The sequence below is a fragment of the Phacochoerus africanus genome, chromosome 1 (assembly GCF_016906955.1).
Source record: "Phacochoerus africanus isolate WHEZ1 chromosome 1, ROS_Pafr_v1, whole genome shotgun sequence".
Taxonomy (NCBI): domain Eukaryota; kingdom Metazoa; phylum Chordata; class Mammalia; order Artiodactyla; family Suidae; genus Phacochoerus; species Phacochoerus africanus.
In genome coordinates this window covers 10,771,119-10,786,922 of record NC_062544.1, presented here as the reverse complement: position 1 = coordinate 10,786,922, position 15,804 = coordinate 10,771,119, and the positions used below count along the sequence as shown (strand labels likewise).

The window sequence follows — 15,804 nt, the reverse complement described above, 5'->3', positions numbered from 1 at the left end:
TTTTTTAATATTTTCGATCCATGGTTGGTTGAATCTGAAGATGTGGAACCCATGGATATGGAGAGTCAGCTGTAATCTTTTTCTTATTTAGGCAAGAAATACAGCCTATGAATGGATTAGTACATCTCTGGCCAAACCATTAGAAAAGAAGGAAGAAGGAGAAAAACAGTTGGAAGCAGAAGAAGCTGAGCAAATCAGTAACAGTTCGATAGAGGTAATGAAAGTAACTAAGGTTTGTTTGTTTTTTAAAGATATGAGATGTGGGTATTGTAATTAGGGACCTCAGCGCCTTCTTTTTTGTTGTACTGGTGCTATCCATAATTTCTACCTTGTGATCCAAGATTCCAACATCTTGGTTCCAGACTATAGGATACAAGAAGTGAAGGAAAAGAGACAAAGGGTCCGTATGTGTGGTGTCATGAGAGGTTCTCAGAAGCTGCTGCATGACACTTTTTATTCAAATCTTTTGGCTAAAACTTAGTCACATGGTCACACCTTACTTCAGGGGAACCTCTATTTTTACAGCTATGAGCCAGTTGTAAATTACATCACTGATATGAAAGGAGAGAAGTTTTATTGAAGGGCAGCTTTTAGTCTGTTGCTTTCAAGATGTTGAATCCTTTAGTCTGGGAGAAGCAAGGTGGTATCACTTCTTCTTATATAAAAATCAACAACAATGCTTTGCTTTGTTTTTCCATCCAGGATATCCATGCGTTTGCAATCCGGAGTCTAGCAGAACTGACTGCCTGCTCAATTGAACTGTTTCACAAAATTGCAGCTCTGGTTCTGCATGGCCGGAACCAGGAAGTATCAGCCATAGAAAGGAGCAGAGCCCTTTCCCAGTAAGTGTAATGAGTACCCCTCTAAATGATGGAGATTGCTGAAAGAGTTTTCTCAGCTTCTTTCCAAAGTTTTAGAACTTTCCTCTCAATGAGATGCTATTCATGGAGTTCTCATTGTGGCTCAGTGGAAATGAATCTGACTAGTACCCGTGAGGATACAGGTTCGATCCCTGGCCTCACTCAGTGGGTTAAGGATCTGGCGTTGTCATGAGCTGTGTTATAGGTTGCAGACGTTGATCGGATCTTGCATGGCTGTGGCTGTGTTGTAGGCCGGCACTACAGCTCTGATTCTACTCCTATCCTGGGAACTTCCATATGCCTTGGGTGCAGCCCTAAAAAGACAAAAAACAGGAGTTCCCGTCGTGGCGCAGTGGTTAACGAATCCGACTAGGAACCATGAGGTTGCAGGTTCGGTCCCTGCCCTTGCTCAGTGGGTTAACGATCCGGCGTTGCCGTGAGTTGTGTAGGTTGCAGACGCGGCTTGGATCCCGAGTTGCTGTGGCTCTGGTGTAGGCCGGTGGCTACAGCTCCGATTGGACCCCTAGCCTGGGAACCTCCATATGCCGCGGGAGCGGCCCAAGAAATAGCAACAACAACAACAACAACAACAAAACAAAAAAAGACAAAAAAAAGACAAAAAGCAAACAAACAAAAGATGCTATTTACATCTTAGAGATTTGTTCATTTGGGTTTAATTAAATAAGTAGCCAACTTTATTTGTTATTTCTTTTCATTGAGCCATAAATGTACATTATAAATCTGCCCTTTTTATTAACCAACTCATACTCTAAAAACTAGTTTTCAGATTATTGGTCCTCAGATTATTGGTCTTAATAGGAATAGAATTTTGCATAAGTAAAAACAGAAAATAGTTCTCAATTCTTAATAATATTAGTTGTTGAGTGCTAATCATATGCCAGGTATCATGCTGAGGAATTTACATGTATCATTTCTAATCTTTCCAACAACCCTCAAGGTAAGTGACCAGTCCAGCTTTAAAAATGAGGAAAAGCAGACATAAGAGAAGTTAAATAATTTGCCGAGGTAGTGCAGACTGGAATTGAAACCCAGGTCTAAACTCCAAATCCCTTTTTTTTCCCCCTCCATATTGCTGATTTTGAAAAAAAATTTCAAAAATAATAGAAAGTTGGTATTCACAGGAGGAAAAAAAGGCCTACTAATTTATAAATAAATCTCCCAATTAAAATGAGAATTTTCTTTGAGAAAACAAACAAACAAACATGAATGAGGAGTTCCTCCTGCAGTGCAGTGGGTTAAGAATCCAACCACAATGGTTCAGGTTGTTGTGGGGGCATGGGTTCAATCCCTAGCCCCAGGGCAGTGGGTTAAAGGATCCAGCATTGCTGTAGCTGTGGCATAGGTTGAAGCTGCAGCTCGAATTCAGTCCCTGGCCTGGGAACTTTCACGTGCTTCTGGTGTAGGAGAGAGAAAAAAAACATGAGTGAGGGGGTCCAGTGTGTTAGGATTGGAAGAGGTCCAGGCCTCTTCCTCACCTACCATTTCCATGTTCCTCTATAGCATCCCGTAAGGAGGGACCGGGATTTGTCTTAAATGTCCTTAGGGTGAGGGATTCATTGCCCCAAAGCAGCCTATTCTGTGGAAAAGTAGTTATTTATACTGCTTGGAATGCTCTTCCAGTCATGGCTCTTTCTCTCACTAAATTCAGGTTTCCACTTAGATTTGCCTTTTTTCACTGGCCAACCTAAAATACTGCTTCTCCTATTTTCTCATTTTTTTCCCCCTAATTCTAATATGCTATCACATAGATCAATTTAACTTCCTCAAGGGTGGGAGTTTTATTTTATTTTTAAATTAAATTAAATTAATTTATTTTGTTTTATTTTTGTTTTTTATTTTTTTGTCTTTTTAGGGCCATATACATGGCACATAGAAGTTCCTAGGCTACGGGTCGAATTGGAGCTGCAGCTGCTGACCTACACCATAGCCACAGCAGTGCCAAATCTGGACCTCATCTGGCACCTACACCATAGCTCAAGGCGACACCAGATCCTTAACCCACTGAGCAAGGCCAGGGATCAAACCCATATCCTCATGGATATTAGGTTTGTTACCACTGAGCCACAGGGGGAAGTACAATTTTATTTTATTTTATTTTTTATTTTTTATTTTTTTGTCTTTTGTTGTTGTTGTTGCTATTTCTTGGGCCACTCCTGCGGCATATGGAGGTTCCCAGGCTAGGGGTTGAATCGGAGCTGTAGCCACCAGCCTACGCCAGAGCCACAGCAACTCGGGATCCGAGCCGCGTCTGCAACCTACACCACAGCTCGTGGCAACGCCGGATCGTTAACCCACTGAGCAAGGGGCAGGGACCGAACCCGCAACCTCATGGTTCCCAGTCGGATTCGTTAACCACTGCGCCACGACGGGAACTCCCCCAATTTTATTTTTTTAACTAAAAAATTTTTAATACAATTTTTATAGGTCACCTTCCATTCAGTTATTACAAAATATTGGCTATATTCCCCATGTTGTATAATACATCCTTCAGCCTATCTTACACTCAGTAGTTTGTACCTTCTATTTCCCCATCTCTATATTGTTCTCCCACCCTACCCCACAGGTAAACACTAGTTCTTTCTATCTGTGAGTCTGCATCTTTTTTGTAATGTTCACTAGTTTGTTGTATTTTTTAGATTATACCTAAAAGTGATATATAGTATCCATCTTTTTCTGTCTGACTTATTTCACCTAGCATATTGTTCTCCAAGTCCAAGCATATTGATGCATATGGCAAAATTTCATTCTTATGGCTGAGTAGTATTCCTGTGTGTGTGTGTGTGTGTGTGTGTGTGTATACAACATCTTCTTTATCCATTCATCTGTTTTTTTTTTTTTTTGGTTGTTGTTGTTTCTGCTTTTCAGGGCCACACCTGCAGCATAGGGAAGTTCCTAGGCGAGGTGTCAAATCAGAGCTGGAGCTGCAGCTGCATCTGCTGGCCTATGCCACAGCAACACCGGATCTGAGCTGCATCTGCGCCTACACCACAGCTCACAGCAACACTGGATCCTTAACCCACATCCTCATGAATACTAGTTGGGTTCATAACCCGCTGGGCCACAATGGGAACTCCATCCATTCATCTGTTGAATGACACTTAGATTGCTCCCATACCTTGACAATTTTAAATAATGTTGTTATGAACATTGTGATGAATGTATCTTTTTGAATTCGTGGTTTGTTTTTTTTTTTAAGATATAGACCCAGGTGTGGAATAGCTGGGTCATATGGTAGTTCTGTTTTTCGTTTTTTGAGAAACTTCCGTACCGCTTTTCATAGTGGCTGCAGTAATTTATATTCCCACCACCAGTGTACAAGGTTTCCTTTTCTCCGCATCCTCACCAACATTGTTATTTGTGGGCTTTTTAAACTTTTTAATGTTATCCATTCTTACAGGATAAGTGTAAGTGAAGTGATGTCTCAGTGTGGTTCTTTTTTTTTTTTTTTGTCTTTTTGGTATTTCTTGGGCCGCTCCCACGGCATATGGAGGTTCCTAGGCTAGGGGTCCAATCGGAGCTGCCACTGCCGGCCTACGCCAGAGCCACAGCAACGCGGGATCCGAGCCGCGTCTGCAACCTACACCACAGCTCACGGCAACGCCGGATCCTTAACCCACTGAGCAAGGGCAGGGAGGGATTGAACCCGCAACCTCGTGGTTCCTAGTCGGATTTGTTAACCACTGCGCCACGACGGGAACTCCTCAGTGTGGTTTTGATTTGCATTTCCCAATGCATTTTCTAATTCTTGCTTGATTTTCTTAGCTCATATCACCATTTAGTGCATATTGTATACATGAATATGTATATACATTTATGTATATATGTATATACATATAACTATATAACTATAAACATATACAATCATCCATCTCTTTATGTAGTCTTCCCCTTAATTAGCATGTAAGTTGGTATTCATGAAACTTGGACTTTGCTTATTTACTAATATATCCCTAGTGCTCAGAAGTACCTCGTCCATAAAAGAATTTCAGTAAATATGTGTTGAATGAATAAATATTTAATTTAACTGTATTTCTTTTCTCTCTCTCTTTTTTTTTTGGCCTTTTATTTTTTTTTGCTTTTTGGGGCTGCACGTGCAATGTATGGAAGTTCCCAGGCTAGTGGTTCCCAGTCTACGTCACAACCACAGCAATGCTAGATGTGCGCTGCGCTGGCGACCTACACCACAGCTCATGATGACACTGGATCCTTAGCCCACTGAACGAGGCCATGGATCTAACCCACATCCTTGTGGATACTAGTCATGTTCATGACCTTCTGAGCTACAACAGGAACTCCCTAATTTAACTATATTTCTAAATGGAACGTAGTACCTTGTCTGCTTAAAATGCTTCTTAGTTGTTTCCTTTGATTTAACTTGAGGATTTGGTAGAAAAATGTTTTTTCTCTAAGGACTAAACTTTTTCTTCCTATAGCACAGACCCCTAAATGTATTATGTAGCTTATTTAACATATATGTACTACCTTTATTTTTATTTTTTAATTTTTTTATTTTTTGGTCTTTTTGCTATTTCTTGGGCCGCTCCTGCGGCATATGGAGGTTCCCAGGCTAGGGGTTGAATTGGAGCTGCAGCCACCAGCCTACGCCAGAGCCACAGCAACGCGGGATCCGAGCCGCGTCTGCAACCTACACCACAGCTCGTGGCAACGCCGGATCGTTAACCCACTGAGCGAGGGCAGGGACCAAACCCGCAACCTCATGGTTCCTAGTCGGATTCGTTAACCACTGCGCCACGACGGGAACTCCAATATGTACTACCTTTAAAAGCCTTCTTTCACATTTAGTAACGGGAGTGATTTGTTTTCTTCTGACAGTTGCTTTATAAAAAAGAGCAAAAACGAAACAAAAGAAGAACCCTCCTGACTTTTCCCTCTTCTTTTCTAGGATGACAGTTCTGCTCTGTAAAGAGTTGTCCTCTCTGTCTAAAGAGTTTACCACCTGCCTAACAACTGCTGGGGTAAGAATTCATGACTCCTAATGGGCTGATGTCTTTTGTTTTTAAAACAGTTTTATTAAAATATAGTTTATATATCATATAATTTTCCCATTTTAATTGTACAATTCAGTGTTTTTACAGAGTTGTTACAACAGTCATCATAGTAATCTATTCTAGACTATTTTCATCATCTCCCAGAAATCTCATACCATTAGAGGTCACTCACCATTCCCTTACTTACCCTCCGTACTTTTCTAGCCCTAAGCAACACTAATTTACTTTCTTTCTATAGACTTGCCTATTCTTGACATTTGATATAAATGGGATGATACAATATTGTGGTATTTTCTCTCTGGTTTCTTTCATTTAAGCATGTTTTTGGGATTCATCCACAATGTAAAAGTATATCTTTATTATTAGCAAATAATATTCTATTTTATGCACATATACCACATTTGTCTTTTCTTTTTTCTTTCTTTTTTTTGCTTTTTAGGGCTGCACATGGCATATGGAAGTTCCCAGTCTAGGGGCTGAATCAGAGCAGAAGCTGCTTGCCTGCAACACAGCCACAGCCACAGCAATGTGGGATCCAAGCCACATCTGTGCCATACACCACAGCTCACAGCAAAGCCAGATCCTTGACCCACTGAGTGAGGCCAGGGATTGAACCCACATCCTCATGTGGATACTAGTTCATTTCCACTGAGCCACAATGGGAACTCCACATTTATCTTTTCATAGTTGATAGCAATTTGGACCGTGTAAACTTTTTGGTTGTAATGAATAATGTTACTAGGAACATGCATGTATGTTTTTATTTCTTTTGGGTGGATAGCTAATAGGGAAATTGCTTGTTCATTTGGATGATACAGACCATTGAGGAACTGCCAAGCTGTTTTCCAAACTGCCTGCACAATTTTACATTCCTGCCAGCATCCCTGAATGAGAGTTCCAGTTTCCTCCACATCCCTCCTTGACACATGCTGTTGTCTGCTTTTTTTGATTATGGTTTTGTTTTTATTTTACCCATCCTGGTAGGTAGGAAGTCTTACCTCATTATGGGTTATATTTGCATTTCCCAGATAGCTGATGATGTTGAACATCTGTCCATGTGCTTGTTAGCCATTTGTATGTCTTTAGAGAAATGTCTTTTTGCATCCTTTGCCTATTTTTAAGTTGGGTTGTCTTTTTATTGTTGTTTTATAAATTGGGTTATTTATTATTATTTGTTTTATTTATTTTGATTTTAATTATTTGTTTTTTTATTATTTACTATTTATTATTGAGTTATGGGAGTTCTTTATTTTTTCTAGATAAAAGTTCCTTATCTAGGAACTATAGGCACATATTTCCCCCCAGACCATGCATGAGCTCTCCTTTCATGTTTTTTTTTTTTTTTTCTTGCCACACCTGTGGTATGTGGAAGTAACTGGGCCAGAGATCAAACCTGTGCCACAGCAGGGACCCAAGCTGCTGCAGTGACAGTGCTGGATCCTTAACCAGCTGCACCACAGGAGAATTCTGCTTTCACTTTCTCGATAGTGAAGAGTGATAGAGTCCAGCTTGTCACTGTTCTCTTTTATCACTTGTTCTTTCCATATTATAGCTAAAGAAGCCTTGTCTCACCTATAATATGAGGATTTACTCCTGTGTTTTTTTCCTAAGAGTTTTATGTTGTAGCTCCTTTTTTTTTTTTGTCTTTTTAGGGCCACACCCATGGCATATTAGGCTCTCAGGCTAGGGGTCAAATTGGACTATACTGCAGCCACAACACCTTGAGATCTGAGCCGTGTCTGCGACCTACATCACAGCTCATAGCAATGCCGGATCCTTAACACACTGAGTGAGGCCGGGGATCAAACCTGCTTCCTCATAGACACTAGTAGGCTTTGTTACCACTGAGCCACTATGGGAACCCCTATGTTGTAGCTCTTATGTTTATATCTATTATCCATTTTGAGTTAATTTTTGTGTAGGGTGTGAGGTAGCAGCTCAGCAGATTTTTTCACATGTGGATATATAGTGTCCCAGCACCATTTGTTGAAAAGTTTTCCTTTGTTGAATTGTCTTGGCCCTTTTTATCTAAAATCACTTGACCATAGGCATGGATTTGTTTCTAGGCTCTTATTTCTGTTCCACTGATCTGTGTGTATCCTTATGCCACTACCATATTGTCCTGATTACTGTAGCTTTGTAATAAGTTTTGAAGTTAAGAATTGTAAGTCTTCAAGCTTTGTTGTTCTTTGTCTCTGTGGGACCCTATGCCTTTCCATGTGACTTTTAGGGTCAGCTTATCTAACTGAATTTTGCAACTCATTTTTGTTCTCTCTTTTTGTGCAGTCTTTGGTATATCTTGAGCTGCTCTCTTGAGACCTGCGCTGAAAAATATAGACCTTGAAAAGATAAAATCTCCAAAGTTTGACTCTATTTTTAAAGGGCAATGCCTTACTTAGACTATGGCAACTCATATTTTGCAGTTGCTGGCCAATATGAGAGTTGCAGTTAAAGCTAAATTTTTGTTTTGTTTTGTTTTGTTTTAAGGGATTGTAAAAAAGTGATGATTGTGTGAACTATGGAAAATGATAATATGTAATTATGACTTGGGATAAAATAAAGGGCTTTTTAAATTTTTAATTAATTTATTTTTTTAAGGGCTGTACCCGTGGCGTATGGAAGTTCCCAGGTTAGGGGCTGAATCGGAGCTGTAGCTGTTGGCCTCCGCCATAGCCACAGCAATGCCAGATCCTTAACTCACTGAGCAAGGCCAGGGCTTGAACCCACATCCGCATGGATACTAGTCAGGTTCTTAACCCACTCAGCCACAAGTGGAACTCACAGAGGGCATTTTAAATGGATAAATAAAAATTACTTTGTAGCAAACCAAGCTCATACATACAGAGAACAGATAGGTGGTTGCCAGAAAGGAGTAAGGGAGTAAGGACAAAATGGGTCAAGGGAGTCAATAGGTACAAACTTCCAGGTATTAAATAAATAAGCCATGGGGATGTAATGTATTGTGACTGTAGTTAATACTGTTTTGCATATTTGCAAGTTGCTAAGAGAGTAGATCTTAAAGGTTCTAATCACAAGAAAGAAAATTATTTAGCTATGTATAGTGATGGATGTTAACTGGTCTCATTGTGATCATTTTACCGTGTATGCAGGTAGTGAATCATTATGTTGTATATCTGCAATTAATGTTGCTACGTCAATTATATCTCCATTTTAGGAAGTTACTTTGGAATAAGTATGTTTCAATGTGGCAGCAAAGTTATTCTGGGCCCTTAAATTTATTTCAGTTAAGAGCATGGCTCAAATTAATTTTCCTCGCTTTCAGTTCAGATTGTTTCCTGTAAAGGGTAATTCTGTGATGTAGCTTCTATTTTTTTAAGAGAGTTTCTGAGATCCTGAAGTTAATCTGAGGCTAAATCTTTCCGTGTGTTTCATAAAGATGCTTTAACCCAAGCTAGTCAACTCTGAGGTGCTAACACGTGCGAGTATTAAATTTGTATTATTTATTTCCATGTTTTACAAGCAACCTTTCTTAAAAACCATTGAGTACTCTGAGCACATGTTCCATAGCTATATACTTGTTTTAAAATTTTTTCTAACTTTTTTGTGGTCAGATGTACCATTTATGCCCCTTTTTCCAAAATGAAGATACTTTTTAAAGTCAATAAAAACTACAAAGGAGGGAGTTCCCGTAATGGATCAGCAGTAATGAACCCAACTAGGATCCATAAGGATGCGGATTCAATCCCTGGTCTTGCTCACTGGGTAAAGGATCCGGTGTTGTCATGAGCTGTGGTTTGAGTTACAGACGAGGCCCAGATCCTCAGCTGTGGCTGGGGTATAGGCTGGCAGCTACGCTTCCAATTCAACCCCTATCCTGGAAACTTCCATATGCCATGGGTGTGTCCCTAAAAAACAAAACAGAAAAAACCCAAAAAACAAAACTACAAAGGAGTACACTCTCAATTTGGAGGCACAGAAGGATATAAAGGAGGAAATTTAAAGCCCTTCTTGAATCTGGCCCAGACTTTTTCTATGCTTATATTTATGTATGGCTCTGCCTAAGTGTGTGTTTCAAAGTGGGATCATATACTTTGCTTGCTTTTTTTTTAATGTGCTATGCTCCCTTAACACATTATTTTTTGTTCTAGGTCAAAGAAAAAGCAGATGTCCTTAATCCATTAATCACAGCAGTATTTCTAGAGGTTAGTAGTAGTAATTGTTTTTTTTAAGTCTCTAACTTCTAAGACTTTATATATTAATTAAGTCTTCTTAAGTTTTAATCTTTTGGCTTTTTGGGTCTTTTTTCAGTAGATTAGTAGTTTTGCCATATTGATGCAGATATCACCAAAGTGGGGTATATTTAATCCATATTTCCTATTCATTAATACAAAGTGTAAAGATGAAGGTGCCAGGTAAACTACAAAGGAAGAGGCAATAGGCTGTCACTACTTAGTACTACTCCTTGGTAGTTAATGGACAATTCTTAGTAATGAGACATCTTTGGAGACCAGCTGGCCAACATGAATGGCTGAATATTACAAACAGGCAAGCACTACTTCTTAAAAGACTGAGGTTTATGCAGAGGAAGTTAGTTAAAAAAACAAACAAAAGAAAACAAATCGTTTTGTCATTTCCTTGCCAAGAAATTTGCTTTATTTTGTCAAAGAGGTACCTGTGTTTACATAATCTTTGTCAGTTCATTAGATTTAAGGAAGTGGGTGGTTTAAGTCCAGAAAAAAGTGGGGGCGAGTACAGGAGGATCCCATGATGGATTATGTTGCTTCCATGTGCTATGCTCTTGGGAGTCCATGTTTTAAGAACTCTTATCTTGCAAATTAGTTGTGCGCAAAATTTAAATGTTTAATGATCTGTTCAAAACATATTTATGTAAGTCTGAGGGGAGAAAATAGATTCGATAATAAGGTATATATAAAATATATATATATATATATTTATTTTTTATTTTTTATTTTTTGTCTTTTTAGGGCCTCACTTGTGGCATATATGCAAGTTCCCAGCTTAGGGGTTGAATTGGAGCTGCAACTGCAGGCCTACACCACAGCCATAGCAATCCCAGATCCTTAACCCACTGATCGAAGCCAGGGATCAAACGCACGTCCTCATGGATACTAGTCAGATTTGTTACTGCTGAGTTATGATGGGAACTCCCTTAAATATAAAGTGAAAAAAATATTTTTGCTACTAGACTGTTACTTTTATAGTTTTACTTTCTTTTAAAATTACCACCAAGGAAATGCCTTTAATTTCTAACTGCATAGTTTTCCTGTAATAGTAAGGAAAATTATTCTGATCACTTAAGCACTTAAAAAGAAAATCGTGATTTAGTAGATCACAGAGTGGTACAGGTGAAAGAAGTTTGCAGTATAGGAGCCTGGTCCTGTCCTGGATCTTCCCTGATTTGCTGTATGATCCTGGACCTGGTGTTTACCTTCTTAGCAATATCATTATGTGCAAAATAAGAGATTTAATTAGATTTTTCTCTGTGGTCTCTCTTGGTTGGGGAAATTTGGTATGAAATATCATACTGAAGTTTAAATAGAAGTACTTATTATTTAGAAATCAAAAAAAGGTAGACTGACTTGATATGGGGACCCTGCTGCTGTTTTGTTTTGTTTCCCTTGCTTTATAGGGTCGCACTTGCAACATATGGAAGTTCCCAGTCTAGGGGTCGAATTGGAGCTACAGCTTCTGGCCTGGGCCACAGCCACAGCAACTCGGGATCTGAGCTGTCTCTGGGACCTACACCACAGCTCATGGCAACGCCTGATCCTTAACCCACTGAGCAGGGCCAGGGATTGAACCTGCATCTTCATGGATCTTAGTCAGGTTCATTAACTGCTGAGCCACAAAGGGAACTCGCCCCTTTTGCTGTTTTGAGTTGGTTGTCTTGCTTCAGCTTTGAAACACTCTTAAACTTGAAATTACACATTTATTTATTTAATATATTTTTTTTGTCTTTTTTTGCTATTTCTTTGGGCCGCTCCCGCAGCATATGGAGGTTCCCCGGCTAGGGGTCTAATCGGAGCTGTAGCCATTGGCCTACGCCAGAGCCACAGCAACTCGGGATCCGAGCCGCGTCTGCAACCTACACCACAGCTCACGGCAATGCCGGATCGTTAACCCACTGAGCAAGGGCAGGGACTGAACCCGAAACCTCATGGTTCCTAGTCGGATTCGTTAACCACTGTGCCACGACGGGAACTCCCACATTTTTATTTTAATGAGCTCTCTGTTGTTACTCCTCTGGAAGGTCAGAACTTGTCAGATATGAATGAAGTCTGTCAAACTCAGAACATAGTGATTCCAAGCTTTTCGTAAATGAGTTGAACTAGACAGAAACCTGCCTATACTTAATCATCTTTGAAAGCAGTTCCTTGTTTATATTTGTGAGCACCTGTCTCATATTCACTGACAGTGTTGAGTCCATGGAAGAAGAGTAGTCACAATGGACCAGAAATCCTATTGATGTGGGATTCATAGCCTTCTGAAATCCTCTTTGAGTAATTAGCTAAAATGTTGTGACAGGATCTGCCCATTCAGTCAAGGAATAAATAAGCTTTTAATGCTGAATTTGAGCAGGATGCCAAAGAATGGCTATCATTTCTGAAGGGAAAGTGGGACAAAAATGTTTCCTTTTTTTGTGCTATCATTTTAAGAGCTAGGTAATTCTTTCCTTTATAACTCTATTGAAATGGTTAAGTTCGTACTCTCATTTGCCAGGCTACAAATTCATTTAGTTTGTAAAAATTAATTTGACTTTTGTTATCTTATATTTTCTCTTTTAAGTGACTGCAATGTTTTCTTTTTCTTATCTTTCAATCTTTGTCCTTATAGGCATCAAACAGTGCTTCCTACATTCAGGATGCCTTTCAGCTACTTTTACCTGTGCTGGAGATCTCTCTTATTGAGAACAAGACTGAGTTACCAGAGGCATAAGCTGCAGGTCCAGAGGCCTTTGTCAGAACATTGAAGAACAGAGAAGATTCTACCCGATACTTAAGATGGCCAAGAAATGCCACTCTCTTCTGGGTACCCCTGCAGAAGTGAGGGAGGAAGGTTATTTTAGTATTAAAAATCCAGGCAGTAGAGCAGGTGTAAAGGAAGTTTGCTGCCTTCACTGCCTGGCTGAAGTATTCAGGTCCTCACACTGCTCTTCTCAGTTGTTATAATTAATAACTTGAAAAAAAACTTCTATAGAAAGTTCAAAAATAAAGGCTCTAGTTAAAGGTTAATGGGACACTCAGGCAGAAATATTGGTCTTTCTTTGACAGGGTATAAAACACTAAAAATTTTGTCATGGATATAATTTTGCATTCCATGGATATAACTGGTTGTTAATCAAAAGGAAAAATAATTTAGTATTCTGGAATTCACGTGCTTGAACTATTAATGCCATTTTCTTTCTCCTTTCTATAGTAAAATCTTTGGCTTTAAGAAAACTGAGTCAATGTAAACTCTGTAAGGATTACCTTTTATTACATGAATTCTTAGAATTGGCTAGAAAGTCTCATCTGCTCTTTAATTTCAGTGGATGTTTGGCATTGAGGAGAAGCTTAGAGAATATACTGACAGCCATGTGAGTTAACTCTAGAAAAGTGCCCTTTGACTTCAGATTGCTTTCCCACCCCAAGATGACAAGCTTCAAGTTGTAATTGACCCTCATTCTACTGGATTTTAGACCAGTAAGTGCAGTTTAGAGAAACAGTTTGATGTTTGCAGATATTCTGATTCTCCAGGATGTTTTCCATGCATACGATATATGCAGGATAAATTCTGTAATAGCCAACTCCAAAGGAGTGTTGAAACTCTTTTCAGTGATGGGGTGGTGGTGTGTGAATATTGTTGAAGTGGACTGTAGAGTCCTATAGAAACGATGTTGATGTGTGACAGGATTCAACCTATAAGACAGTATATTTTTCCTCTTTTTTTTTTGGTTTCTTTTAATATATTCTTTAGCATGTTTATAAATATAACTTTTATCCTTAAGCTCTTAAGTCGTCTTTTGCCGCCTTCACCAATTTAAGAGACTTACAAGTTGTAATGTTCTTAAAAGTTATTTTGGTATCCACTCTTAAAAAAAATTCTCCAACTTTGTGGTTTTTAATGATTCAGGTAACTTTTGTGCTCTCTGCCCCTCATCTTCTAAAACCTTTAAATAAAAGGTAATAATTGTGTCAGTTTTCATTTGCCTTTCCAAATATGAGCCGCCATATCTTCTCAGACCAAGAAGGAGCTAAGTGAAGCTATAACATTGATTTATATCAAGACTATTTCTATATGATCACCATATTTGGGGTAAGGGGCAGTTTGCTAGCAAGGAGGAAAATAGGTAGATTTGGACTAAAAAGGTACACCAACAGCACTAAAATGTTACTTTGCTTTTATTTTGTTCTAACATGATTGGAATAGTTTTTTTGTTGTTGTTTTAGGGCAGCACCCTCAGCATATGGAAGTTCTCAGGCTAGGGGTCCAATCAGAGCTACAGCTGCCGGCCTACGCCGCAGCCACAGCAACAGCAATTCGGATCTGATCTGTGTCTGCAACCTACACCACAGCTCATGTCAACGCCGGATCCTTAACCCACTGAGCGAGGCCAGGTATCAAACCCACATCCTCATGGATCCTAGTTGAGCCAGGAAGGGAACTCCTATAATAGTTTTTGAATATTTCTTTTTATAGACAAATTTTATCTGAAGTGGAGTAATTCTAAAATTTCAGAAAAATAGTTGTGGTAAATAAAGCTGATATCCCCAGTCATTTGTGGCCTCAAGCTGAGTTGCTGTGTTGGAACCTGTGTCCCTAAGCATGGTATTTCTTGAGCAATGTTTAGGAACTGGTCACACTGCCTACCACCTGTTTAGACTTGAGTACAAGGGCAGTATGTAGTTTTCATTCCTCAGTCTGTAAACATATGTAATGTCTTTCTTTCAGGAAGAGGGATATAGCTGTTGGGGACAGAACAGTGACTCTTTTTATGCACCTGTCTAGATTGCAGCCTTGAATTTGACCTATTTTAGATTAGACCTTGTAGAAAGCCAGTGTCACTCACCACCTTTTCTTTCTCTCTCATCCTTATCAGCTTCTCCTACCTTCCCACATGTGTTTCACTGGAGTTAGGACACCACCAGTGAAATGATGAAAGGACCAATTAATTCTGAGTAACAGTTGCCTGCCTTTCACCTAGAAGATAATGAAAAAAATGAAAGTTTTTATTTAGTAGAGATAGGGAAATAAGAGCATAAACATTCATTGATAGGTGAAATAGATTCAGGGGTCTCTTTGAAACCTGTTGGGTTACGGTGATGATTTTTGAATGGTGCATGCTTCATCGTTCCATTTGGGGTGTGTACATGATGTAGTTTCCTGATGATACCTACTCTTCTGGTGCTATTTCCTTTAAATGTTCTGGCATCTAAATTTTTTTTTGGTCTTTTTTTTTTTTTTTTTTGCTATTTCTTTGGGCTGCTCCCACGGCATATGGAGGTTTCCGGGCTAGGGGTCAAATCGGAGCTGTAGCCACCGGCCTATGCCAGAGCCACAGCAACGCGGGATCCGAGCCGCGTCTGCAACCTACACCACAGCTCACGGCAACGCCGGATCGTTAACCCACTGAGCAAGGGCGGGGACCGAACCCGCAACCTCATGGTTCCTAGTCGGATTCGTTAACCACTGTGCCACGACGGGAACTCCTCTGGTATCTAAATTTTAACGCTGTGTCTTAGTATGTGCTACCCTCCTTCCCAGTTCACTCAAAACCTTGCTATATAAAACATTCAGTTATTACTGGGGTAAATGCTTCTCTTCCTTCTATTGAGATCTTTAAAGTCTGTGATTAAAAGACTTTATTAGGAGTTCCCGTCGTGGCGCAGTGGTTAACGAATCCGACTAGGAACCATGAGATTGCGGGTTCGGTCCCCGCCCTTGCTCAGTGG

General features: G+C 39.6%; 1 protein-coding gene across 2 annotated transcripts in view; it reads left to right on the top strand.

The window, feature by feature from the left end:
* FAM114A2 (family with sequence similarity 114 member A2) overlaps window positions 1-14,056 on the top strand; it is a 38,975-nt gene extending 24,919 nt beyond the window's left edge. For both annotated transcript variants that reach the window (XM_047772478.1, XM_047772565.1), the window contains 5 exons: window positions 92-214; window positions 703-842; window positions 5,785-5,857; window positions 10,000-10,053; window positions 12,707-14,056. In XM_047772478.1, coding sequence (XP_047628434.1) covers window positions 92-214; window positions 703-842; window positions 5,785-5,857; window positions 10,000-10,053; window positions 12,707-12,808 — 492 coding nt within the window. In that variant the 3' untranslated portion in view covers window positions 12,809-14,056. The remainder of the gene's footprint in view (window positions 1-91; window positions 215-702; window positions 843-5,784; window positions 5,858-9,999; window positions 10,054-12,706) is intronic.
* Window positions 14,057-15,804: the final 1,748 nt, after the last annotated feature.